The sequence below is a fragment of the Gavia stellata genome, chromosome 5 (genome assembly GCF_030936135.1).
Source record: "Gavia stellata isolate bGavSte3 chromosome 5, bGavSte3.hap2, whole genome shotgun sequence".
Taxonomy (NCBI): Eukaryota; Metazoa; Chordata; class Aves; order Gaviiformes; family Gaviidae; genus Gavia; species Gavia stellata.
In genome coordinates this window covers 61,789,208-61,816,285 of record NC_082598.1, presented here as the reverse complement: position 1 = coordinate 61,816,285, position 27,078 = coordinate 61,789,208, and the positions used below count along the sequence as shown (strand labels likewise).

At 45.6% G+C, this 27,078-nt stretch overlaps 1 protein-coding gene across 13 annotated transcripts in view; it reads left to right on the top strand.

The window, feature by feature from the left end:
* The window catches only part of ADGRL3 (adhesion G protein-coupled receptor L3), a 275,585-nt gene that overhangs the window by 148,018 nt on the left and 100,489 nt on the right, over positions 1 to 27,078 (top strand). For all 13 annotated transcript variants that reach the window (XM_059818013.1, XM_059818018.1, XM_059818014.1 and 10 more), the window contains one exon: positions 26,650 to 26,955. In XM_059818013.1, coding sequence (XP_059673996.1) covers positions 26,650 to 26,955 — 306 coding nt within the window. The remainder of the gene's footprint in view (positions 1 to 26,649; positions 26,956 to 27,078) is intronic.

The following is a 27,078-nucleotide window of genomic DNA, read 5'->3' as shown; positions in this document are numbered from 1 at the left end:
ATGAATCAGATAAAAGTATTTATATTGCAAGAAACAGGGGTAGCGACGCTAAATGTTGCTGCTGAGCTGCAGTGCCGGGGAGCAGACAGCATTGATGGAGCAGGGGCCGGTTCGGCACAGGGTTGTCCATCTGACTCTCTTGCATGTCGTGCTTACCCTGGCAAATGGAATTGAACACAAAAGCCGGAGCTAAAACATCTTTTAGAGGAATAAAGCCTGTGGAAAACCCAAAGGAATGACAGAATGCCCCAATAGTTAAAAGAAGGACCCCTCTTATTCGGCATAGTCCTGTTGGGAGCAATGTGGTGGGCCACATCTCCAGGCAGTGCTCTGCCCACGCAGTCATTCACCGTCCTGTGGCATGGTATGAATGAAGGGTCATTCCTTCCGAACAACGGGAAAAGTTGGGCATGACCTAGGAGCCTTTGCTTGTCATCCAGAGACCAGGCTGGATTGTTATGTTTCCTTGTTCTGGTTGTGTGATGAGTCATTTCACACATTCACACGTATATCTAGTTTCTGTAGAAAGTGATTTTTTTTAACTGTGGTACCCTCTAACCTTGTGGCTATTTATTTCATGTACCATTCTGAGAAATGGGAAATGGGAAATGGTCTTTTTGGTTCTGTAGAAGCTCTAGTTTTGCAGGAAAAGAGAGAAGGCAATTGTGGAGTTGGTCAGTTATTGCAGTTATTGCATATAATTAATGTGCAAATATTTCTGAAATCAGCACCTAATGACAGAAATACATGTCCTATCCTTTCCACACAGAAAAGAAATGGGATTATACTTTAAAATACTTCTTGTTTGTTGTGCTCTCTAGGCACCGTTGTTGGTAACCTACACAGGTCGGTAAAATATTTTACACTTTCTGACATTTTATTGTTTTCCAGAAGAATTGGCAAGATGAGAGATGGCACGAACGGCTCAAGGAGTATTGACTTTTGCAATCAGTAGCTAGTGAAATTAGCATACTCCTTCTGTTTTGTTTGCACAGATGATTACAAATCAGATCCAGAAAACGTGCTCCCAGAAGTGTGGGTCTGGGTTTTAAGGGAACGCTGGCATGGGAAGGAGGGAAAGCGTGTTAGCACAAAGCATTTTACCCCCATTCGTAGCTGGCTCAAAGCTACAAGTCTTGCAAAAATTCAGTAGAAGTAGAAAAGAAGAAAAATGTGGGAGGAGAGGCAACGGAGGAGAAAACAAAGAGCTGTGTGAACAGCTAAATAGTACAGATTGCATTCAGCGGTGCAAGAGGTGCTGGGAAGATACCGAGCATGTTATGTGAGTAGCGAGGGTGGAGGAATGGAAGGGCACGCCGAGCAAGGTAGCTTCTCCCACGCACCGAAATTGTGTCTTTGAGCATTTCCAAACATAAAGGCTGCTTTTCTGAGGTGACTTTCCTGTCCACAATGCTTTCTCAGTGGTGGGCTGCTTTAAGAGACAGTAGTGCCTGTCCCTCCTGCCTCGGCAGGTCGGCGTGGCAACGTCCCTCTCTAGTAGCTCGTGGTCAAAGAGCACGAGTAGGTTCAGGCCGAATAGCCAAGCGTTTGCATTGCTGCAGGCACTGCTGTTTGGGACTCGAGTGGACTTTGAACAGATGTACAGACTCGCAGCCGGCATGCCTGGAAAGGGCTCTCCTTCAGCCAGGTAGTGCCAGGTCAAAAACACTTGTCAAATACCCGTCTCCTGACTGCCCTGAGGCCCAGAGGTCGATACAAGGCAAGGATGGGTTGCATCCATGAGTTTCAACTCTGAGCGCTTGGCCACTGCGTCTTGTGAAGGGACTGAGCTTTAGTTTCTGGCTCCCTGGAGGAGTTTGAAGTGTATCCCACCACTATTTTGAGGACGGCAAGAGCCCAAGCATCCATCTATGGCTTGCTAGAAAAGGAAGAGCAGAAGGGGCTCCTCGTGATGCGCCCAAGCTATAGTTACAGTCCTGGTTTTTTTTCTCTAGCCAAATCCCACCGGGGATGTGGCGGTATTTCTAGGCTGTTTTTCTGATCCACGCGTCCAGCCCAATCCCTGACATATTGTCTATGTAGAGCCTCATCCCAGAGTCGTTGACCTCCCCTGGGGTGGTGCAGCATGGGGGAGAGAGTGATCTGCGAGCGCCTCAGCCTCCAAGTTATTATTTGGATGTGTAGCAAAACCAGCCTCTGCCCCAAAATCCTCACCCCCCGGAGGGCCCCAGTATGTAAACCAGCATCTCTCAGACTCCAACGCCAAAGAGATGTAAGTAATGAGCACCTTGAATGCTGTGTTCAGTTTTGGGCCCCTCACTACAAGAAGGACATTGAGGTGCTGGAGCATGTCCAGAGAAGGGCCACAAAGCTGGTGAGGGGTCTGGAGCACAAGTCTGATGAGGAGCGGCTGAGGGAGCTGGGGTTGTTCAGTCTGGAGAAGAGGAGGCTGAGGGGAGACCTCGCTCTCTGCAATTACCTGAAAGGGGGTTGCAGAGAGGTGGATGTTGGTCTTTTCTCCCAAGTGACAACTGATAGGACAAGAGGAAACGGCCTCAAGTTGCACTAGGGGAGGTTTAGATTGGATATTAGGAAAAATTTCTTCACCAAAAGGGCTATCAAGCATTGGAATAAACTGCCCAAGGAAGTGGTGGAGTCACCATCACTGGAGGTGTTCAAGGAACATGTGGACATGGCACTGCGGGACATGGTTTAGTGGGCGTGGTGGGGTTAGTTGATGGTTGGACTTGATGATCTTACAGGTCTTTTCCAGCCTTAGTGATTCTGTGACCATAATTGCGCTTGAATTAACTAGATGCCTGTGTAGTTGGTGGCTCGGGCAGCCTGACATCCCTCCTGTAGCACTGGGAACCTCATTGCTTTGCCTTGCAACAGTTCCTATGCCAGGAAGCTTCAAAGGGCACAGCTCTCTTGGCATAACTCTAAAATAACTTGGCAAATAAGCTCTGGAGGCTTAAGCTCTTGCCCCAGCCGGGATACATAATGATCTAGCTACCTGCACTCCTTGATCTTCCCTTTGTTCTCTGATTTTCACCAAGTTCTCATTTGATCACACACCCAAAAAAAAAAAAAGGGGGTCTGGGGTGGAGTATAGAAGGGAAAAACGAAAAAGGAAAAAGATTGGAAATGCTCCCTGCAATTTTCAGGCAGGGCTGAGATGCAGCCTTGGCTCTGCTCTTTGTGTCCTCAGGGTGGTAGTGCAGCCACTGCTTCCCCATGCCTCGCTGGCTGGCAGGGAGGAGGAGACACATCGTACATTTAATTTGCTGCTTGGAGGTTTGTTTTAACCTGCATCCCTGTATTTAAATGACACGGATGCATCTGCTCGTGTGCTTTGTTTCCTGAAGCTGCATCAGGGGCAAGTTGTGAAGGGGGCATTTTTGTGCTACCACGCTAGATGAGAGGGTTCGGAGTCGGGGACTGCAGGTCGCTGTCAGATCAGCAAGGATTTAGCGAAAATCTCTTCTGCCACTCTGTTGCAGCCTCAGGAGACAGGGCAGGACTTCTGCGGGCAGCTGGCCAAAACCTACACGAGTGAAGAATAAAGCAAAAAAAAACATAGGGAACTTTTACTAGGTCCAAAGATACTAAGATTTTTTCCTCTGTGTCCACTGAAAGACGGATGCAAGTTTATCAGAAATCTTTAAAGAAGCTAATATTACTGGCTGGAGAGAGTGGAGAGTTTTCCATACAGCATTTGTCAAAAGGCAAAGGTATGTCACACAGTTACAGCAACAGCCCCAAGCAAGGGTGAACCACAGCCATCTCCAGCATAGTTATTGAGGCTCTATCCCCCAATGCTTCTTTTGTCCTTAAATTTCCTTTGTGGGGGTTTGTTCCCAACTCTGGTGTTCTGAAAAGTGTGGTATTACAGGAAAAGATAATCACGTAGTGGGATTTAAGCTGTTGCAGAAGGGAGTGTAGTACATGATCCACTTAAAATGATGAGTATAGCTAAAAGTTACAGAATTTTACAGTGCATAGACTATAATATACTGCAGGGCATCCGTCTTTAGCAGGAGGGCTTCAAATCTGTGGAGCTTTTCAGCCTTCATCTATGAAATCACTTTAGCACTTGGGTTTTTCATTTGGCTTTCTACTCTATTTGATTGTGGCCATGTTTGAATAATGGCAGAGCGGAAATTGGTTTTATTGGACTTAATTTTGTCCACAGCAAGATGTACGTTGCCTTGAAATATGATGTAATTCCCAAGCAGAAGGAGATGGGCTTCTCTTCAAGTCAGACCTCGGCTCTGGTGTCTTGGTTTTTAATGCACCGGGCTGCAAAGTAGCAGGAAATGGTGGAAATTGCAAGGTGGAAGTGGGTTTAAATGGCATTAATCTCTACCCTTGCTTCAGGGAGAGAGCTGTAAATTGCTACTCTCTCTTGGCTCTTGCCCTAATGCAGGTTGTCGCTCTGCTTTTGTTTGACGGTATTTCACCTTTTCTTTAAGTGGACAAAGGTAGAAAATGATAGGGAAAAGAAAGTTATATAGCACTGTGGGAAAAAAAGAAAAGGGTCTGTCCAGACATCTCATATTGTTGAACATGGCTACTTCTCAGCTAGAAAAAAACTCCTTCCAAGGGTGGATGCACACAGAAGGAGATACTGGCCGTGAGTGAGGGATAGCTGAAGTCTTTGATTGAATGCAGTTGAGTGAAAAAAACAGAGAAACGTGGTGCAAAATCTCCCAGAGCCCTGAAATCATGCCCGGCTCATCCAGCAGCCGCGTTCCAGGTTGGAGCCTCCCAGACGCCACACTTTCATCTTAAAAACCAAAGCAGGAGTCTCAGCCGTGTGAAGAACTATTTAAGCAAAAAAAAAAAAAAAAAAAAAAGGTGTTGCTCACATTTTCTGGTTGCCATGGTTTTTGGAGACTGTGGTATTCACTGCGTTCTAGATATCAAATATAGACACAGCTAATTTCACCTGGAAAAGCAGTGGGATTTTCTCTTCTTTTTGAAGTGAAGATTTTGTCTGTTTGTTCTCGACCTACGGTTTCTGGGGGACTGCTTGTTTGTTTGTGGGTTTTGTGTGTGTGCATGCAAAAATGACGCTGAAGGAGATCAACAGTGAGTCTGTTGGTCTGCGTAATAATGCTGGGGTTTAGCTGGAGCAGCTTTGTGGTAACTCAACACAGTGAACGCCCGTATCAAAGATAAAGGGTGGCGAGCCAATGTTTGGCTAAGAGTCGCTGCTTTCTCAGCAGGCAGATTCAGCAGCGAGACTGATCTGACAGTGATACAAACCCCAGAGCCTGAGTTCTTGGCACAGGGGCTGGTACGGTACCGGCCGGTTCCCGCAGAGGTCAGAGCGGATGATGCTACGATGCCTTCTTGTTTTAAAAGTCTGCAAACCAGTGGAAGAGGTAGAGTCTCCATTTGTATCTTTGAAGAGGGACGGTTTATTCAAGCGTGCATGCTGTAACAGCATTGTGCTGGGCTGCATTATTCTCGCTGGTTTGGTTGGAAATGAAATTTCCCCTTTCCTCCTCTTAGCGGTACTTGGGATTTTGGTGCATTTTTGAACTGTGGATGTATTTCGTTTCAAAGGGATTTTGCATTTGCACACATGGGAATAGCTGTCTTGTCATAATGACTGTGGCCTTAAAATTTGCCATTAACTAAAAAAAGAAGATTGTCTTACAGCTGCACGCACATTTTATGAAGATGGTTTTCTTACTCTACACAGTCCTTTTTGAAGAAAATAATTATAACTAGCATCCAGGAGAGGCTGTGCAAACCAGAACATGTGTTCAATCTCTCCTTGAGCCCAGTGCAGTTCGTCACTAATCCAGCTGCATTTGAGCTGCAAGCTGCAATGTACCAAGAGAAACTTATAGTGAGGTACAGGTCGTACCAGGTGAGAAATGTGAGAGAAAGAGGCTGTTCCAGCCCGGAATTGCAACTGGGACTGATGCTCCTCCTGCCTTTCTCTGCAGAGATCCTGGTGGTCGCACACTACTTTAAATGAGAAAAAATTGGGGTACGGGTGGAGAGGAATCACAGAATCATTACCGGAGACGAAGTAGTACATATCCCTGTGTGTTATCTGAACTGGAGACAGCAGTGGGGGATAACAAATTCATTTAATTTCATTTTTAGTTTTCCTTTTCTCTGCTAAAAGACACATTTTCTTTTGCCTTTGACACCTGTAGCCATTTGCCGCACCAGTGGAAATGCAGGGTAAAAATATCCCTATGATAATTCAGTAGTACTTTACACCAACTGTGCCGTCACTTTGCACAGGCATAAAAATGACTAGATGAGGTACAGAAAATCAGTCTGTAAATCCGTAAAAATCGTGGGTTTTCTGCATCTCCTGATTTTCCATTGTCTGTATTCATTAACAGAGAGCAGAAAGGATGAATTAGTGCTCAGTTCCAGGCAGCTGTTCATCCAACTTCCCCAAGCTGCACATGCTGAGGGTGTTTAGGATATTTTCACTTGCAAAGAAATAAAATAAAATCCCCAACTTCTGTTATCTCTTCTGCTTTCTATGTAGCCTTCTGAGGCCAGGGAGCCCGCCACTGCCTCTTGTGCTTCCCTGAAGCCTGGCTCTGATTGCGTGGCTGCCTTCGAACAAAGATTTCGTACCAAAGAGTGGCTTTTGCAGGGATCCTTCCACTTTTCCAAATGATTCCCTGACCTCAGCCGCCAACTCTTGTGTTGGGGTGTACGTTTTCCATTCAGAACAGCCTGGGAGGTGCTGAGCTCCACTTGCTACGTTGGTCCTGCCAGAGCCCGTGCTAAAATAGTCTCTAGGTTGATGACAGGGGATTTTTGAACTTGGAAGAGCAGTGGGAAAGCTTTGAGCCCACTGTGGCAGCCTGGTAAAAGGACCGTGACTTGCATCCGTCACTTGCCGAGAGGTAAAAAGGCTTGATTGAAAAACTTCTTTCCTGAGGGAGTGGTGACACACTGGAACAGGCTGCCCAGGGAGGTGGTGGAGTCACCCTCCCTGGAGGTGTTCAAGGAATGTGTGGACGAGGCGTTGTGGGACATGGTTTAGTGGGCATGGTGGTGGTGGGTTGATGGTTGGACTTGATGATATTACAGGTCTTTTCCAACCTTAGTGATTCTGTGATTCTGTGATTTATTTTATGAGAAACCATTGTGCTCATCCTGCATGTTTACAAGGATGGGGAAGGCTATGGATTAGGCAGCCTTTGGCAGGCGATCTGTAAATTCGTAGCCCATGGGGAGAAGGGTTTTGGAGGAGAGTTGGGGGTGTCCCACTGCCCCAGGCACAGCTGGAGGAAGAAGCCAAGAACCCAGGAAAAAGCCAGCTCACACTGGAGGACCTGGTGCCTGCTGGAAGGAGGGTGGAAGGAAGCTGTATGTGATTTCAGAAGGAAGCGTTAGCCTTGCTCCTTTGGCCTAAAACACATTGGAGAGCAGCAAGACGAGCAGCCCTGCCAGCAGAGCCAGGCACGAGGGGCCATCTCGGGCAGGAGACCAAGGAGAGGCAGTCGGGAGAGGGGCAGATGCTTGGATCTGCCTGGAAAACACAACTGAGTAATTTGGGATACAGCTGGCATGTCAGAGAGAAAGGCTGCATAGATTATTAATACGATGGGTGGCTTTCTTGGGAAGGGAACTTCTTATGCTGTTAGTTTTCTCCCTTTCTGCAGCTCGAAGCTGCCGATTACAAGAAGAGAGGAGGATTGTTACAGATATTAGCTATTTAGACACTAGAGATAACTCACAATGGTGAAAACTGAACTTATCTCTGATTAAAATTTAATTGCTCCCAAGCTTCCACTAGTTACTTGCATTAAGTTTCACACCATCGGAAAGTGCTCATCAACCAGTGTTGAGTTTAACAGGAATTTGGCAGATGTTAGTGAAGTGCTGGAGGAAATCCAAACCACAAGATCTGCGGCATATCATATGTTTGAAAATTTGTTGGCAGCTGAACGAAGAAATCACAAACCTGGAAACAGCAAGAACTGGACACAGAGCTCTTCTCATCAAACAGCCAAAAGGTTGGCTCGTCACCTCCAGCACCTGGAAGACCGGCACGGGTCAAGAAGTGCTGTGTGTGAGGTGTCTCGGTGAGGTGTAAAAGCAGCAGATACTGTATTACTGGCTTTTAGAGTGCTTTGTGTGAGGAACATTGGTATCTCCATGGAAATCTTCAGAAAAAAAAAACCAACCCCATCTGTTCTGAGGCAATTTAGCAAATTAGCTATGTTTTATACAACTTAGGTTTTCATCACAGATTTTCCTTCCTCTTGAGGACATTTATTCAGTAACAGGGTCCTTGTTCACTAAGAGACTCATTTATTTCTGTTACGTATTTCCTTCCTATTGCTCTCTGTCTGTGGCGTTGTAACCTTCGGCACTGCTTAGCTTTTTGTCACCAGGATCTGCTCCTGGTGCAAGGAGAGGACAAACACAAGTAGCTAACAAGGTTTGAGAAAGCTTGGTCTGTTTTTTTTGTAAGTATGTAAAAAAAAGCACTTAGCTTTATATCGACGTGTCGGTGTGTAGTATTACGGGAACCTCAACAGCGGTAACAGTGAGACTGCGGAGGGAGAAGATGCCTCTTTTAGACGAGCAGGAGCTGAATTAAAATTTAGGGTGGTACAAGTCCTTTGCAAAGAAATGCTTAGTCGTGTTTAAAAAAGAAATATAACACGCTTCATGATTTAGTATCTGTCATGTTTTAATGCACGCAAGTATCTTGACAGTGGTTGTGGCAGGAGCTCGTACGGAGAAAAGTAAATCTCACCGTAAGCCTTTTTCAATTGAAACAGTGTTTGGTGGAGCTTGTGCGAAAGATTAAGTCTTATTCACCCCTTGTTGGGAGTGAGCTGATGGGCCCAGAGGTAGAGCAGGACCTGCCTTGTGCTATTGCAGCATTTGATCCCTTAGATATGATTTCATTTGTTCTCTAGTATATAACAAAATGCATTTCATATGCTCTTGTCCTCTGTGATGCAACCTGGGGTCGGCAGATCTCTGTTGCTAGGTAGACACTGCTTGAGAGAGATGCTGGATCCCTGTGTTAATCCTGCCTCATATTTTGGTGCTGATCTGGCTTTTTTCATCTCCTGGGGAGGATGCAAGTGAATGAGGGTTTAAAAGTTTGGGTCTGTGGCTGGGAAATGACTTCAGCCCATGCTAGGCTCTTAAGCGTTGGCTTGAAGAACCTCAAGCCTAGGCTTAAAAGCTGTGCTGAATTGGGGACTATATGCTGCCGTGCTCTGCACTACCAGGTTAACAAGTTTATTCTGTGGTAGTCTGTTGCCTTAAGTTATGTCTTCTGTTGTTACTAATAATTAATACAGGCTTTCATAGAAAGAAAGGCAAATCAAAATACTTCAAAAAATATCAATCTCTTTCAGTTCCAGATGCAAAACCCATCAGCGCTCCATTTCACATAGTATTTTCTGAAGATTTATAGAGTATATTGTGCAAAGCAATTCAGAAATACATGGATAGAAATTCTATTTCCAGCAGGGAAACTTGTTCAAAAGTGGTATTTTTTTTCGAGCACCAAAGGCAATCGATTTGAAAGTTGAACAATGACATAGGAGGCAGGAGGTACACGTAGGCTGTTGCGGGGCTCTTTGCCAGCGAGTGGGGAGAAATAGGGCAGCACAGGCTCTTTTCAGGTTTTTCAGAGCAAATCTGAAGCAGATGTTCCTTAGCCCTGAGACACTGCTCTAACCACGAGCGCTAATCTAACCTGACCGTAATAAAGGCTGGCCCTGCTTCTAATTCTGTCCGGGGAATGCAAAGAGACGTGTACAGAGGTAGCAAACCATGGGAGGGATCTCAGCCATCTTGAGCTATTTCAAGTGTGATGGGCAAAACCACCCATTGGGTTCCCTCTGCCGTCGAGGTAGAGGGGCACCTCCAGATTGAGATTTGGAAGAGCACGTGGCAAAATTGAGCATCACGTAGATCTGTGAAAAGGATGTTTGTGGTTTACTGGAAATTATAGGTATTTGAGGTGTGATGTAAATAGAGCAGTCAGTGCTCAGCAAGGTGCACCCAGGTTTTCCCAGTTAGCTTCAGTGAAATGGAGGCCTTATTCTTTCAGGGTTTTCTTAGACATAGCCTCATGTGTGCAACTTCATTTGATTGGACTCCTGAGCCAGTACTGAGCCTGTGCTATGGGAAGATGAAACTCGGAGGGCAAGTAAGACCGAGACCCCTAAATGACCCAATACTCAAAAGGCCAGTGCTTTTTTAAGGCAGTGGGAGATACTGCTTTCTTAGTACTTTTAAAAATCAGGCCACTTGTTCAGAGACTAACGTTGGGATCCTGTTTATGAAAGTCTTGACCTAAATGTCTTATCCATTGTGTTTGCATTTTTTTTTTCCTGTGGGAAAAACAACGAAGTGCAAAAATTAAGGGCAAGGGAAGCCTGCAAAGTCCTGCTTGACCCACTTGGAAGGGCACAGGCTGCACAGGACCCGATCCCTACCGCAGGGCAAGCCCATTCCTCTGGCAGCCCCCCCCTGCCATTTTGCTCTCAGTGGGACAATGGTTTGCTAAATATTCAGTGCCCAAAGAATTTTCTTTATTTCGTTAGGATTATAACATTTCAAAGGGACTAATTTCAAACAACAAGAGAGCCTAAACTTGTGCCTGCTTCACGAGCTCCTTCCTTTATGACCCATGGAGCAGGAGCTTCCCGAGGGGCACGCACTTGATTCTTTCTCTCTCTTGGCACATCTCTGTCACATCTTGTTGATGTTCTCAGGACGACGTTTGGGCAGCTGCCCCACTTCTCAAGGGCTGAAATATTTTTCTAGCTCTCCGTAGCTCTTTCCATCCTTGGCCTACCAGCCTGGGCCTTTCTTTACCTGAGAGCTCTTGGAGGATGCTGTGATACATCAGGAGTGCAATGGCATCGTCTTCCCCAACACCTCGTACGACCTCCAGCATCGTAGGCCTGGAATAAATACCCAGCTGCTCTTCCTGCAACCTAAAGCTTCTCCGCATGAGCGCGGTAAGACAAATCCTCATCTGTGTCTCCCGCTGACTGCCCAAACGATGGGCCGTGTTCACAAAATCATCACCTATCATCATTCACGCCATGGCAGCGTGCCGGCTGCGTGTCTGCCGCAGCTCACCTAACCTTGGCCACCAAGGATGGTGTGGTCTGAATACATATTTCACAGAGAAAACTGAGGATGCCCTGCAACAAGGAGGGTCTGAACAGGGCTTTGTTGTGCTCCCATCTTGCTGCGTGGCAGGGTGGCAGGGAGAGACGGGCGGCGTGGGAAATTTTGCTGACATGGCTGTTATATTGTCAACAATCAGTTGGAAAGCTTTGTTCGATGAAATGTATTCCGGCCTATGAAGGATGCCCTTGGCTTCAAGCTGGGTTATTAGAGCATCGAGTGTCTCATAATTTACTTTTTTTTCTAGTATGCTCAGTTATTGTTGGCAAAACCAGGTCTTTGCTCACAGTTCTGAGAGACCACACCTAACTTAAAGAAGCTCAAATCACGAATGTTTTTATGGGTATCCATTTTGGTTTCACTTGTCTTTTTAAAAAAATCACTTTTAAAGAATACCGGTTATATTGAGACAGGTGTTTTGGGTGCAAAACTTGTTTCACGTCCTTTTTCATGTGCTGTTTGATCAGATGCAGTTAACTCTTACTTGTAATTTGTTTTGCGGTGGAAGAAGAGTATGTACAAATACATGCACACAAACACAGCGAGTTCATCTGGCAGTTCTGGGGGTGGGGAAATAATGTTGTTTCCACCCTGCAATCAGACTTTAGCACTACCCTGCTGGTTATGGCTCTCCAAAGGAGGAGAAAGTGGTAATTCAGCAGATATTACCACTGGGATGTAGCACATCAGCCAGAAGGAAGGCTTTTTTTTCTCCCTTCCCTATACCGTGCTGCGCTTGGGTTCTGCAGAAGAAAAGAGGTTGATAAATGTTAGAAAACGCCTGGGACGTTACAAGCTTAATTTGCACTCGGTGCTCAGGTGGGCTTCCTTCGGTCCATTAGACCCCTACCTGGAATATGAAAAGGTTTCTCAGGAGAATTTGAGACGTGTGCTGGGGATCCGCAGCCCTGGGAAGAATGGCCCTATAGGGGCCCCTCCTGCACAGATGCACCTAAGAAAAGCAGTTTATAAAACCCCGCAGCTCTAACAGAGCAGCCGAGCCTTGGTGTTCCTGGGGGGTCTGCAAGCAGATGAGGGGCGAGAACAGAAAACACCACTGAAGCTAATCTGGGGCTTTGTCGGGCTGCCCCAGTTTCCAGGGCTGCCCTGCGGCTGTGGCAGCACTGGGGAATGAGTTGGTGGGCGAGCAACGATGGCGGTGAGCTCCTGCCGCGGTGAAGCCATGAAGCTGCTGCAGGTCCGCTCCATCGCTGTCGTGTCCTCTGGGCACGGTCACGGGTTAGCAGGGAGGCATCTCCCACTCCTCTCTGGTCTAATTTTTTCCTCTCTCCGATAGCACAACCCTAAGTGGTAACATCCTGCGTCTCCAAGGTACCCTCCATCCCAAGGTAATCCTTAAAATAATTTATAAATGAGAGCTGAAGGCACCACCCCACACTAAGTTGTGACCACTGGACTTTTTTGGAGGGGGGAAGGGTCAGTTATCAAGTGTATCCAAAATCGTTGGCATTGGCAGTATCCTTGGCTTTGGAGTTAAGGGAACAGAGAGCTGAGAGGCGGGCACGAGGCTGAGAAAAGCTCCAGGTCGGGATGTGTTTGCCGGTAGAGGCTGTTCTGGGAAAGGAAAGCAAGTGGAAAACAGTGGAGAAAAAAACTGGAAGGAGCAGTTTGTTACTCAAGGGGCAGATGTAGAAGTGGTTTGTAGGCAATGAGAGGTGAGGCAGGCAGGGGCAGGTATTGGAATTGACCCGGGATGAGGAAAAGAGCTAAAGATAGTGATTTAAGATCCCCTTTAGTGGAGGTGAGCCAGCACCGTGCTCAAAGAGCTGTAATGCAGGTTCCACATGAATGAGATTTTATTCAATGTGCAGGGAGAGAAGTCTGGGTTAGAGGGAGATTGGGGGATTTCTGAATGGTAGGCTGAAATTTCAGCAGGGATCCTATCACCTGCAAGGGCTCAGCCTCACTGGCGCAATGTTTCTGTTGGCTGATGACGGCAATCTAACAGCGCACTTCCCACTTGGAGGATCCCTGCAGAGAAATTGTTTCCGAAGGAAAAACGTTCACTGACACTGGCTTAGCTTGTGCTGCTTTCATCCAACCGGAATGGGCTTTAAGATTTAGATACTATCAAAAAGCAAAAAGCAACCTAGAAAGGCCCAACTGAATATTACTTGTAGGAGGAAGGAACTGTTAAGCCAGGTTCGTCCTTGCGCTTGGTTTCATTCTCATTTTGCACCCTCTGCATCCTCTTTCCCTTGTTCCCCAGCTCCATCCCATCTCATTCAACATGCTCTCAGGCTGGCCTGGGTCAGTTCTGCCATGGTTTTGTTTTTCATTTAGGCAAACAGCACAGCGTGGACTTGCCTCAGCTTGACAGACAGGGACACATAATTTTCTGTTACGTTTTTATCAGAGTCCTGCACGTTTCAGCTGGCAAACAGATTGTCAAACATCCTTGAACAATATTTGCTCAGAGTGCAAGTGAGAACAGAAATCTAATATCTGCTTTTAGATTCAGTTCCTTCCTTATGTGCTTTATTTGGTTTTTCTTTGCACACACTTAAAATTCCCTTTCTGTTAGACCATATTCAGCCTAAGTTGCTTAGTGAGATTTATTATCCAGTGAGTGCTTGCTCATGTTTAAAAGTTGGCTGGATGGGAGCTGATTTTTTCCTTCTCTCCACCCCTTTCCCTCAGTGGTGGTAAATGGCAGTGAATAGTAGCTCCTCTCGGCGACAAACAGCCCCATCCCCACCCAAAACAGCAGCCGCCGGTGGGCTGAAAGCCACATGTGGAAAATAAGTATCGGGTCAGTGTGCCCCGATAGGTACCAGTGTCTTGTAGGCTGCTCTTAGACACGTTCTTGAGTCTCCTTCAGACAGGACGCGCGTTGCTATTACTGAAGACGAGATCTCAGACAGGAAGCATAATCCGCACTGTTGCCCCTGGAGCTGGAAATGATGCATGTTGCCGAAATAAAGTTGCATCTCCCTTAGTTACAACCCGTTGCCTCGTTGGAGTCTGTTTGACCAGCCGTCTCGGTCTCGATGAGATTTCTGTGCGCTCTGCTCTGAACAAGAGCTGCAGACAGCGATGGCTTAACTGAATCAGTGTCGCTGTTTTAGCTCAAATATGAAGTTTAATAAGGGAAAATAACAGCTTAATTTGGAAAGGCATCTTGTAGGCCAGGGGGACTGACCTTGTACGAGTGACTGCCGCCAAGAGGATTAGGGAGTTGCATGTTGTGCTCAGAAACGTACTGTGGACATGCCGAGCTTGGCACAGAAGATGGGAAGAGTGGTCCCTTCAGCCCAATACCTTGTCTGAGCTTCAGACTTTGCAGAAGGAGATTCCTCGGGGAATAACCTGGATCGAGAGAAGGGCTCATTCTTTTGCATTAGCCAGTAATTTCCTCATACAATAACATAGTCAGATCAAAGTCTTCCCCATCCTCCTCTTGTTTCACTGTAATCCTCGCACGTCTCGGCACCTCCCAGGAGTGTGTTGGAGACTGTGATGAATGATGTCCTCTGCAGGAGGAGAAGGAAGTAAGGACATCGGGTTGTCTGGTTGGGGTGGAGTTTTCCACTGCCTCTCCCCATCAGTCTGTTCTCAGCATCCATCTGTAGTTCTGGATTTTCTGGTTATCCATGAAAAGGATTAAGCCTTTCCCAGCACCGACTAACCACCTCAAGGAAAGGTGAGCAAATAAATGAGATGCTTGCAGTTTCTTTTGCGCCCCAGAGATTTGCTGTAAGAGGCACTGCATTTTCAGGAGACAAAGTCACAAGTTGCTTGCTGTTGGGTGGCACGATTACCAGCTGAGGCTCAGGCATGGAAATGTTGATAGAGCGAAGGCGATGGCGTGCGGGAATCTGCAGGCTCCTGCTGTTGTCAGTGCTGTGAGGCGCCTCCAAAGAGCACTTCGGGTCTTGGGCAGATTGAATGGCTTTTGATAGTACTTTTTCCTGTCCATAGACTGGCCAACTTAGATTCCTAAATCAAATCTCTCTCTTTTTCTCTCTCTTGAAGCAAAGTCACATTTTTCTCTGCTTTGGAACACTCTCTGCAGCAGCTGAACAGAGCAGGCGAGCCGCTTCCTGCTGCAGTGCTTACACTTGTAATTTTTATTATGCTGAGCGGCTCCAGGTTGGCATGCCAATGAACTCTGTGTCTCTGATCAATGGTCAGTCAGGCTCTAGCCTCTTAAAAGAAAAAAAAAGTCTAATATTTATTAGAAGGTTTAAACATTTCTTGACTTGCTTGGTGCTGACCATGAGGGTCTACCACAGGTGACCTTCTTCCTCCCTTCCCATCTCGAGCCTGACCACCATACTAGAAACTCTGTTATTTCCTTCAGTTCCAAATGAGTTCAGTGTTATGCTCTGTTTTTTTTTAGTATTCCTGGCCTGACAGATTTCCTCTCATTATAAATTATTCTGTCTGCTTCAGCTGCATGCTTTTTCTCATTTACATTTAAGATAATAGAAGAAGAGTTGCTTTTGATGACATAAGTGAGCTAGGTTTTGGGTTGGCATTATTATAAAATGAGAGTTCTGGCTGGATAATGTAAAATATTAGGGATTCTGAGGTTTTTAGTACCTGTAAAGCACTGCAATGACTAGAAAAACTACTATACTTCTTCCCTGCAAATTGATGAAGCTTCTTGATGCATGCATGAAATGTGAAAGGCTCAAGGCTAACAACATTACAGGTCTCAACACATGTACTAAATGGTCTGCTGTAAAATATTTACAAAACAAAAACATTTCAACACATTTGATGCTGAAGGGGGGGAAAATTAATAATCACTGTAAACTGGTGTGTTTATTTTATGTTACCTGTGAGAACTGTAAAATGAGGTTTAGGCTGTGTGCTAGAAGCCTACAGCAGCTCTTTAGCCCTGTATGGCAGTAGTAGTTTTATCCTATACTTGAAGTAATAATCTGTGAGTATATAAGGGTCTCTGCTGTAATTCCAAATCGGATACAAATTGCTTGACTACTTTTTTTTTTTCTCCTGGTTTTCTGTTATGCTTTTGAATCTTGCAGTCATATGAGGATACATTCAGATTCAGCTAGACAGCGGGTATATTTTTTTAAGATACGTGCATTGGACCAGGTCAGACTTTTCTCTCGTCTCTCCTCTCTGTCCTCTTTTTTCACACATTGAATATGTGTATCTTTTATTTTTCCCCCTTATGAGAGACATGATTCTTTTGTTCAAAGTATCACGTTTATGCTTTGCAGTGACATCAGGTACTTAATTTCTTGGCTGTGTATATTATACAAAGGTAAGGGGATTACACAGCTTAAAAATCTCTAAAGGATACAATCTACTTTTTTCATTTCTGTGTCATCCTATCTGCTTTACTTTACCAGTTTCCGACTTCCCCAGATTCTGCTGATGCTCGTGGGGACCCACAATGCCTTTGATGGTAGCCCAAGTGCATCAGGTGCAGTTTAGGCTTCCAGGCCAAGAGTACGTTATGGAAAATCCCTCTTCTGGCACAGCAGCACCTGGATGTTCCTCTGTGCATTTGGTGCCTCTGGTTTGGACCAGTAATTCCCCACGGCACGTAAACTTTCAGCACCTGACTGCATGCAAAAGCACATGCCAAACCTGGGTAGGCAGACATACAGCTTCGACCTAAAATATATTGCTTTTCAGCACTACTATTCACTTTCTTGTTGGTTTTTTTACGTCTTTCTTTTCTGTGGGCCCGATTCAAAGTCCTACGAGGTCAATGAGTATATTCCTCTGCTTCACAAGAAAAAAACGTGCTTACACTGCAGTGTGCTCGTCTGAACTAGTCATTAACAAGAATAATCTGAAAGCTGACAGATGTAAAGCTAGAAATCAGCATTGAAGGTTTTTCCACCTTGGGCTTATGTATTGTCATCTTGTCATCAATCTCTCGGGGAAGAATTTGAAACTACGTTTTGGCCAAAGCTGACTGCGTGAGAGCTGGTAGCCCTTAATGGTGCAGAGCCAAACAAGATAGGTTAAACCTCCTTTTCTGTTTTTTGGGTGCTGTTCCTTCCTACCTCTCAGCCTTCTGCTGTGACTTTTCAACTGAGATGACTAGCCATGGCAATGCCTTCAGGCTGGAGATCTTTGCCTTCTCCTTGAGATGCTGAGGCATATGAATGCATATTCAGCATCGCTACCAGCACACCAGTGTCCTCCCTCAACAAAAAAATAGCCTCTGGGACATGGGTGAGGGATGCTTGCACGCCAGGCTTGTTAGGACGTCAGTGTGGACTTGATAGCGTACCGAGTTGCCTGTGTCCGTAAGTACTGAAGTCTAGTACGAAAACGGGAGCTCCTTGAAAGTGTTACTCAGTTCATTTCACCTTAAAACGCCCTATATGTTGCACAGTTTGTTTATTTGTTCTAAATCCGCTTCATTGAAGCAAATGTGGTTTTCATAATATTAATGGCGCTCTTATTGTTAAAGCCCTCCGCAGAACATCAGATATCTATAAAACACATTTAGACGCCAGTCCTGTAGTTAAGCATTGTTTGGGCAGATCCCTGAGCCAACATGAATACGGCTATTAGAATTGAGCTTTACAAAATATTGACGTTTCCACATAAGTAATGAAGAGTTTTGGAAGGGAGCTAAACAGCGTTTTATGGTTTGTCAGGGAACCTGCTTTATTTCTGAAAGTAGCTGAATATTGATATTCTTACAATGGGATTTTGTCAGCTTCTTAGGATTGGCTTACGTGAAAGATTTTTTTTTGTTCTTTAGCACAGGCTTGTTCCCTCCCTCCCTTCCATCTGTCCAGCAAACCGCTGGAAACTTTGGGGAGAGGGTTGAGCTAATCCAGGCTCCAAAACGAGATGTGGCTGAGAGGCCGAGGCCGTGCCTGCCCTCTGATTTACAGGAGGGGTCTTGACAGCACGTCCGCACCGAGGTGCACCAGAGCATGCTCGAAGGATGAGAAAAGACAGCCTTTCTCAGCATTGCCCTATTTCTGCTGGTTTCAATGGTCAGCTCTCTCCGAAGTTCAGGCTGGTTTTCTCGTAGGAGCAAGAATAAATAGAATAAATAAAAAACATAGAAGCCAATGCAGTCAGAGACTGAGTGGAGCAAGTGCCCTGTCGAGAGAAATCACTTTGGCGGCTTTGGAGCAGGATTTGGGGTTTTGAATCAGGTTTGAAATAACCAGTGGGTTGTAGCAAGAGGAGAAAATAGATGGGTTTGGTGAAAGACGAAAGGTGAGCTTTTGCTGGCAGGTTTATCATTCCCGTTGCTCTAGAGGATGCTAAAAGTACAGTATGGATATAACATCTACCGTACAGACAGCAGGCCCTGCTTTCAGGTCTCCGATTCATGTCTGGGAATGCAGTTTGACCTGCATGCTAATGAAGTCAATCCTAACATGGGTTAGAGAAAGAAGGGTATAAGCAACCCTAACTCCACCTTTGATATTTTGTGGTTTATTCCATTTCCCCCCTTTGGTTTCAGCTGACCAGCCTGCTCACAGAGAGTGTTTGCACTTGAAACGCTGGGCGTCAGGGCTGATTTGGAAGCCCAGCAATGGTACAACGAAACCGGGAGGGACCTCAAATCCTGAGCCTTAGAGCAGCTGGGATTGAGGGACGGTGCACATCATGTAAGGGGAGATGCACCGTAAACGCAAAAAGCAGCCTTTGTGATTTTAATCTGCCAAACCAGACAGGAGGAAGTGGGGCCAGGTGGCTTTCCACCCACCTCTCCCCCCACGCCTCTTGCACACGCGCCTGCTGCGGGGCCAGGGAGCTGATTTCTTGTAGTTCCAGTGTGTTGTCTCCTTGGGTTCGGTTGTACTATGCCCTCTTCCTCAAGATAACAGCATAACACAATCAGGTTTTAAATATTAATATGGAGATCACAGGAGTGTAGCTTGGAAGCATCGAATCACTGAGAATTGAAAAGTCTAATCTGTCCTTTTGAAAGCTGTCCAATTTCTTTTTTATTTACAGCATTTGAAGCATTTCACAAATTGGAAAGCAACCATCCAGCCGTTTCACAGGCAGATTATGATATGTTTAAAAGAGTCCAAGGCATTTATCCGAATGCAATTGGCCATCTCGCTGACTAACATCGAGATTAGAGATATTACACACGCAGATAAAGAGACTATTTCAAGATGATGGTTTTCTCTTATTAAAGTTGTGTTTGTAGCTTGCAACTGAAGAAATGTTTCGGATAGTGGTATAAGCTGACTGCCTTTGGCCCTCAGAAGGACTTGTCGCATTCATTGGATAGATCAGAAAATGCTAGGGCGTGAATAGTCGGTTTATGACTCCTGCAGTTGCTTCCATTCATTGCAAATGCAGAGGTGGAGAACTGCTGGAGAAGGACCGGCTCCATCTGGCACTGCCTCTGCAGAGCGCATGCAAGTTGTTCAATTAAAGATGCAGAAGTGCAGGCAAAAGGCAGGGAACACACATTAGGTGAAGCTACATCTGTTGCCAAACAGACGGGAAAAATTATTTTTCCTTCTTAGCAGCTACGCATGTGCTTGTTCTGCGTAGAAACTAAAAGGTACGTTTCAGCTTGCATGGATAAAACATATAGGTGGTTTAATTAAAAGGTTAAAAAAAAAAAACCACAAACCTGGCAATCTCAGCCTCCAGTAAATCTCTTAAAGCTGTAAGCGTAGTGCTCACGTGCCTGCACTCTAACATGGTCTGAATGAAAAACTGACAGCACCTGTTATTGAAATCAAAAGTGATTTCTCTAACAATGGGATACTGGGGAATTCCTACTGGGCTTCTCTTTAATAGAGTTTGAAGGTTTCAGGTTGGAAGACAGTGCATAAGATCTGCACCACTGGCTCTGATGGATGTGAATCACGCCAGGGGACAGAGATTGTTTAGGAGGTTAGAAGTTCACTCCATACATTCAGTAATAATATGCAGCTGGTGTGCCCTTAAAAAGAGATTGCATGCTTTTCCTCCCCCGATCCGTGTGAAATAACATGTGGATTGGAAAAAAATAGTAGTCAAATTTTATACATTCAAGTCCAGAAATTCAAAATAACTGCAACCACGGCTGACAGTATTTTTGAGAACTAGACCGATTTGAAGCCAGATTGCCTAAAAATAGCTCTTGAACTGAACTCTCAAACCTATTAGATTAGTCCATTTATAATAAATCCAGATCTACTGTCTATTAGATCAGCTCTTCTGTAATCTTTTCCTGTTTACCAGGCCTCCTATGGGCATAGTTCATCTGCATCTCTAAAAGCATTACAGCATGATGTTGGAAAAAATGCTCAATTTTTATGTCTTGCGCACGATGGTCCAGTTGAGTTTCTGCCTGAACATTCAGAATCAGTCGCAAAGTCTGGAAAGAGCAATACGGCGTTAATGTCCTCGTTGGATGGGCGCCAAAGGGTCCGAGAGGTTCACGAAGGTGGATTTGACCGAGGTCCTGGGTAGGAAAACAGAGCTAAGACTTTAGGAACTGTCTTCTGATAGACGAGGAGCATGGTGAAGACAACAGCTGATGCTCATGTGCTGTACCACTTAATTTTTGCTAGATATGGACAATTTTTTTGCTGGCTACTGCTATATATGCCAATGTGCTGTAACCCCATGCCAACGACAGTTAAAACGTTGTCTGATATCCCTGAAGTTACACATTTTAAAGTGGGATCCAGTAATTTCTTGGAGAAGGAATGGGTCAGAGAGGAAAAGGAGAAAAGAAAAAAGTAGCTTCTTTTTATTCAAATGACAACTAAATTGAGGACCTGACACTAAGAGCTGTTGGGAACCAGAAAAAGTATTAAGCGCTCACACACACACACACAAAAAAAAGCCCCACAAAAGCATAAAAGTTGATATTTCACCAAAAAAACAGCCAGGTTGCAGTTTGGGTTCTTATTTTTTCAGGCAGAACCTGGAAGTTTGCAATAATAGCTAGAATGTTTTTGACAAAATGACCTTTCTGTAGCAATCCGGCACGTGTGATGAACAGTTGATCATTGTCAGAAATGTAAAGTTTTGATTCAAAAGGGCTTTGTAGACATATTTTTTGCCTGTTGGAAATTGTTCCCATGTGGTGGTTGCTTTGAATGTATTAATTGTCTTGCTGAGAGTTGTGGTGCAGTGAGAAAGGAAGAGTTGGGGCAGACTGCCTGGACTTGAGCCTGTTGCGATGATTTTGCACACTTCAGCTCTCATTCTTTGTTGTTTAATGTTAAATGCTCGAACTGAGATTCGGAGGAAAAAAACCCAGCGTGTTGAGTGATTCCAGCTTGAAGGGCATTGAAGCAGCTGAGTTTGCACCATGTCTTGGACCACAGCTGTAGGTTTCCCCCTAGTACAGGGAACTCAACATCTGGCCCATATCCATCGCAGCATCTGCCCAGGCCCAGCAGATTAGCCTCGGGCACAGAAACTGATGCCCTGTTGGAAGAGGTAGGAAAAAAAAAAAATCCAGAAAGGGTCTTTCCATTTGGCAGCAGTCCACAAGGGAATGGACCTTTCTTCTGTCAGATGCAGCATCCTCCTCCTCTGCTATTTCAGATGTTAGGTAAGGGGGAGGAAAAAGAAGAGCTATGTATCTCTCTATCATACTTCATATGACTTTTTCGGGGTGCAGGACTACATGCAGTTGTGTTGTTGAAGACAATGTGCCATGTGGAACCCTCTGGGGCTGTCGCATATCTCATCTTTTCTTCCCACCAATGGTTTTTGCAAGCCTTTTGTCAGTCTCAGTTAATAAAGCTCCAACAAGAAAAAACACAACCCCAACCCCTCCAAAAGCAGTGTGTGAACTTTTATGTTCATGCACAGTTCTGGCTCAGCTTCCCCAAATAATGGCATGTGTGAGCACAGAGGAGAGCTGTTCAGATGTTTGATGTGAGGCCTGCTTGGCCTTCGCCTGCAGTAAAAATAAATCGTAGTGTCTCTCAAACACGTGGAAGGAGCTGTACACAATTCAGGGGCTAATCTCACCTTGTTGATTCTCCGGCCTGCAGCTCCTGGGTGGCACCGGCGTGTGGCTTTTGGTCTTCCAGCAGACATCCAACAGGAGATGGTTTTGCAGGGCGATGACTTTTGTGGTGTGGATTCAGTGTAATGTTGCAATCCACCGGTGTGTTAATGACTGGGTTGACCAATACCTGCTTATGCAGCTCTGAAGGATGGTATCGAGTGTGCAAGGCTCAACCGAGGCACTCCTTGACTTCAGTCATCTTTTTCTGTCACCTTACAGGGAGTTCGGTGAAAAGCTGCCCAAAAAAAAAAAGGCAAAAGGAAATGGGAATATATTTATTTTCAAATAGTAATTTTTTTCTAGGGAGTTCTGAAAATGCATTTGAAAATGCCTGTAGAAAACTTAATTCCCATGAGATGCATTATGTGACAGGGAAGAGAAAAACAGCTGTGATATAATCCTCTAACTGTATTAGGTTTGGGGTTTTTTGTGCTGCTTCTTTCAAGACGTGCCTAAACCTTCTTATTTGCTATGTAAAAACAACTTGCACCGTCTTTCAGTAGAAGAAGAAATGATTAAAGGGGATGCGGTAAGCAAAGGCTGTGGTTGCCAAATATGAAAAGGGCAAAGCTAGCAGAGAAGGAGGGAGAGACCTTCAGGTTTTGTGCTTCTCGCAGCCTTTCAGAAACCAGGCATGCCCCATTTGTCTTAACGCAGCAGCGATGTGCGTTAATAATTGTGAACATAGCCCAGACGTGCTCAAGAGGGCACTTGGATTGCTCTATCCTCCTGAAGATGCTGAACCCCTTGGATTAGTTGTACCTCTGTTGCTCGAGCATTGCACCAGCTGCAGCGCAGGGCGCAGGCACGGGCTCTTGGCCACTGGCGACCCGGCACGTCTGCTTGAGTGTCAAGCTCAGGAACGCAGAACTCGCCGGAGAATGAAATCATCGTGGTTTGCTTGGACCTCACGCACGAAACTTGGAGTGCGGCCTCTCCTTCCAGTTACGTGAGCGAATACTGGCTCGTCGCACATAGCCATCAGGCTAAACCTTTGGATTGCAAACCCCAGGGGAGAACTTGATAGATGTCTTCTGTCATCGTTACCTAGCAAAAGCCAGCGAACTTCACCCAGGAAGGCTTGGGTCGAGGGGCACCCAGTTATCTTCATTCATGGGACAGAAAATGCATGACATCTCTTAAGAAGTATTTTCAGTTATTGAGTACACCGGGTCGTAGGCTGGATACTTAGATGCCAAAGGAAAAAACACGAGAGAAGAGGTAGCTTGGTAGTGATGGCAAATAGCTTTCCTTGCAGTCAAAGCTACTTTTGCGATAGGAAAACACTGGTCAGAGTCACCTGGAGAAACAGCCTTTCGTGTCTGGGAGCACCAGGGAGAGGTGAGCAGAGCAGAAGGTAAGATGAGACGCGTGATGGATTTTCCCGGTGGCAGATACGAAGCCCTGCTCTTAGGCCAGTTGTGCACTTGTCATGTTAGTCCAGGAACGGGGAAAAGAAGGAAATGTGAGAAAAAGAGAAAGACAGACCGACCCACCCTTATTTATTTAAGATTTTTGCCTATGAGCAAATCCCTCCCATGATTTTCCTTCCACCAAGCAAAATTCTTCCTCCAGAGGCCTGAGCTCTTGTGTAAAGGTTGAGAAATAAAAGAAGGAAGGGAAGAAACTAACAATTTCTTTTTCTTGCTAGTCAATGTGCCGGGAATAGAGAGGCTCCTCTGGGAGTTGCAATTACTCCCCTGGGGATGCTGGAAATGTTTTGGGTTTTGTTTTTTTTATAGTTGCAGCTCTAGTCTGAATGATGGCAAAACTTAGTCTTCTGCTATTAGTGCCAGCTCTCTAGAGCAGGGAAGAAAACAGTGAAGTATGACTTTGGGGTGTTTCTGGTGAAGAGATGTTTCCGCAGCCACAGTTTGCTTTCTTGGGAGCCCTGTGGAAATACCTATCCCGGCACTGTGCTTCATGGAATCAAAGTCTGCAAAGACTCATGAATGTGTTGGATTTGAAGCCTAGGAGTAAAAACAGAGTCTTACCCAAAAGCTGTCTTTAAACTCTTGATATTGCAACGCATGATCAAAAAAAGTAGTAAAAGTGAAAATCAAGATTATACATTTCTAGTTGTAACAGTGTTGATGATTTCTAAAGGTTACTGCTTGTCTATGAGCAAAGATTGTATTACGAAGTATTATCTGAAGAATCCTTCTGTTAAAGCGACGCTGCAGTGCTGCTTTTTCCCAAGTTAAAAATTCACAGTTTATTGGCAGCCTGAGTTAATCTGGAGGTTTGATCTCTGTTCTGTGCTGTAGGATTTAGGTAATTTTGCACAGGTTGCAGTCTCTTCGTGGTTTTGCTTGGATTTGAGAATCATTTATATGTAAATGATGCTGATCTTTTGTTCTTACCCTTCTTACCAATTAACTTTTTTTTTAAAGCACACATATGTGTGAGCAAAATCGGCAAGCGGTGCTGCCTGGGGCCGGTGAAACTGGATGGTGTTCACTGGAGCTCATTACCAAATTGACTCGTTGAATAATCAGACCTTTGAACTGGGTTCAGTGGTATCCCATCCGTCTCACTCCGCTGGGCCACTTCGAGGCAGCTCTTTTATGTCTTCTGACAATTTGTCCTATGGAAATGGCAGCGGTGTTTATTTTTAAAAGCAGCAAGAAAGCCCAGTTGAACAAGAAAAAAAGTTGGAAGGACAAGCCCTCAAAGAGATTTTGACACCAGTGCCAAGGGGCTTATGAAAGATAAAACAACTCTTTTTATTACGACTAAAGGAAAATGCCATTAAATCCCTTGTGCCTAGCTGCTACAGTAAACTTGCCAGAGCTATTCCAAAAGCAACACACGGCGGGATATTCCATGATTGCCCATGAAAACTAGGCTCAAAAATGCAGCACCCCTGCATGTGGATCAAGGGGAGCTCCTGGGTGCTCAGTATATGTTTCTATATTCTCACAAATGACTGTAAGAATGATTTTAAGGGGGAGTTGCTAGTTTTAGCTTTGAAACTGGCTCCGCTGTATCTACTCAGTACCTCTGCACCTGTAGTGCACGGCATAGGTCATTTTACAAATGGAAAATAACTTGTTACTGCAGGCGTAAATAGGAAAATTTCTGCAGGTTGTTATCTACCAGGCTAATTGTTATTATGAAGAAATAAAATACATACTCGTGGCAAGACCTGCTGTAGTAAAACCAGGTAGTATTTGCCAAAGTTCTCTGCAAATTTTAATCCTCCCTGTAACGTCGGATGGAAATCATTGCTTGGTGATCTAGCACAGCTTTGAGCAGAAACTAGCAGAAATCTGTCAATGTCTGCAGGAATCTGCATTGTATTTTTTGGAGTTCATTCAAACCCAGGGCTCGTAGAGGAAGGGAGGTGGCACGAGAAGGCTGGAAACACTGATCCATGAGCTCGGGAGACCTGATTTCAGATCAGGGTCCTGGTGCTCAGGGGGTTTAGTGGCTGTTGTGCTATTGCTCTCCTTTTTGCAGGCTGGGGGAGAAGGTAATCCCATTTTCCAAGGGACAGTAGAGCTGAGATTTTTAAACTGAACATTTCCTTGAAGAATACTGATCCCTCAGAAAATTATGTTCATGATGCTGCTGGGTTTTAAAGTTTGAGGAGAGGCTGTCTCAGGCTTGGAGTAAAGTCACCTAAAACCAGAGCAAGCGTGGCTTCAACTGCCTTGTTACTCCTGGGGCAGGAGAATTGCTCACAGCACCATGGGCTTAAATTACTTAAATAACAAAAAAACCCTTTCAGAATGGAAAAACTCCTATTTTACACTAAAGGCAGGCATCTCTATGCTTGAAATCGGTTGACTTGAATGAACTCCAGTGACAGCAGTATCATTATACATTAATAACTAATATTGCACGAATAGTGAGTGTGGTCTGCTTCACTGGCCCTAGAAGAGAGGACAGTCTCTGCTCTCAGGAGCTTGAAGGAACGCCTGCTCACACAGCTGGATAGTTAAGAGGCTGCTCCTCGGGGCGACGGGGTGATTCTCGCATTTAATTTTAATTTCTGGCTAGGCTGGAGTTCACACATGGCTGTCTTTAATGTAGAAATGCCAATTTGTGTTGCTGGACATGGAGCAACTGTGGCTCTGAAGCCTTGCGTTCATCCCTCTGTGCACTGCTGTTTTGGGGATGGATTTGTGGTGTGTTTTCTTTTTTATTACACCATGGAAAATGTTTTTCTGTCCAAACCAGCTGGGTCTTCAGCAACACTAAAAAATTAAAAGCACTTCTGTGCTAGGTGTTCCCTAAAAGATGGAAAATAAGATTTTTACATTAAAATGCCAGGAAGAAAAATGGTGAGGGCATAAAGTGCCGCTTTATTTTCATCAGATGCTAGTGCTTTTGGAAAATCGGTTGTGCTCCAGCGGTCATTACCCCCCTGTGTGCTTCTCTTGCTGTGTGCTCCAGCTTTGCTCTGAAAGGCGGCTGTGCAGTAAGCCTTGCGTTAGCCGCAGCTCCCACTACAGCGCACAGGCCACCGCAGTTGGCGGAGGGGACATCCTCGGGACCTGGGCTCGAGCCCCTTTTTTCCTTCCTCTCTTCAATCAGCTCTGCCTTTGTTTCAGGGGTATCGACATCGGGGGCTCTGGGCACAGGGAGCACCACTGCCAGCACCACGCCACGGGTGGCCACCAGCAGCACCAGTCGCCCCACCACCACCTCAGCCTCGGGCAGGAGGAACAGGAGCACCAGCACACCATCGCCCATGGCCGACGTCCCCGACGAAATGACCACGCACCTCCCACCTGCCTCCTCCCAGCTGCCGCCGGCTGGCGCGGAGAGCTGCGACCCCATGGAAGCCCGCGATATTATGTGGTCTCGGACTCGGCAGGGCCAGGTGGCGAAGCAGCCGTGTCCCATGGGCTCCATAGGTGAGTCGAGGGGCGGGAGGACACGGCGAGCTGTCTCCGTTCGCCCGGGGGATGTTGTGAGTTGGCGACCAGGTGGCCCTGGTGCCAGTGGAGCACGCTGGTGCCTTCTGTCAGGTCTGCGTT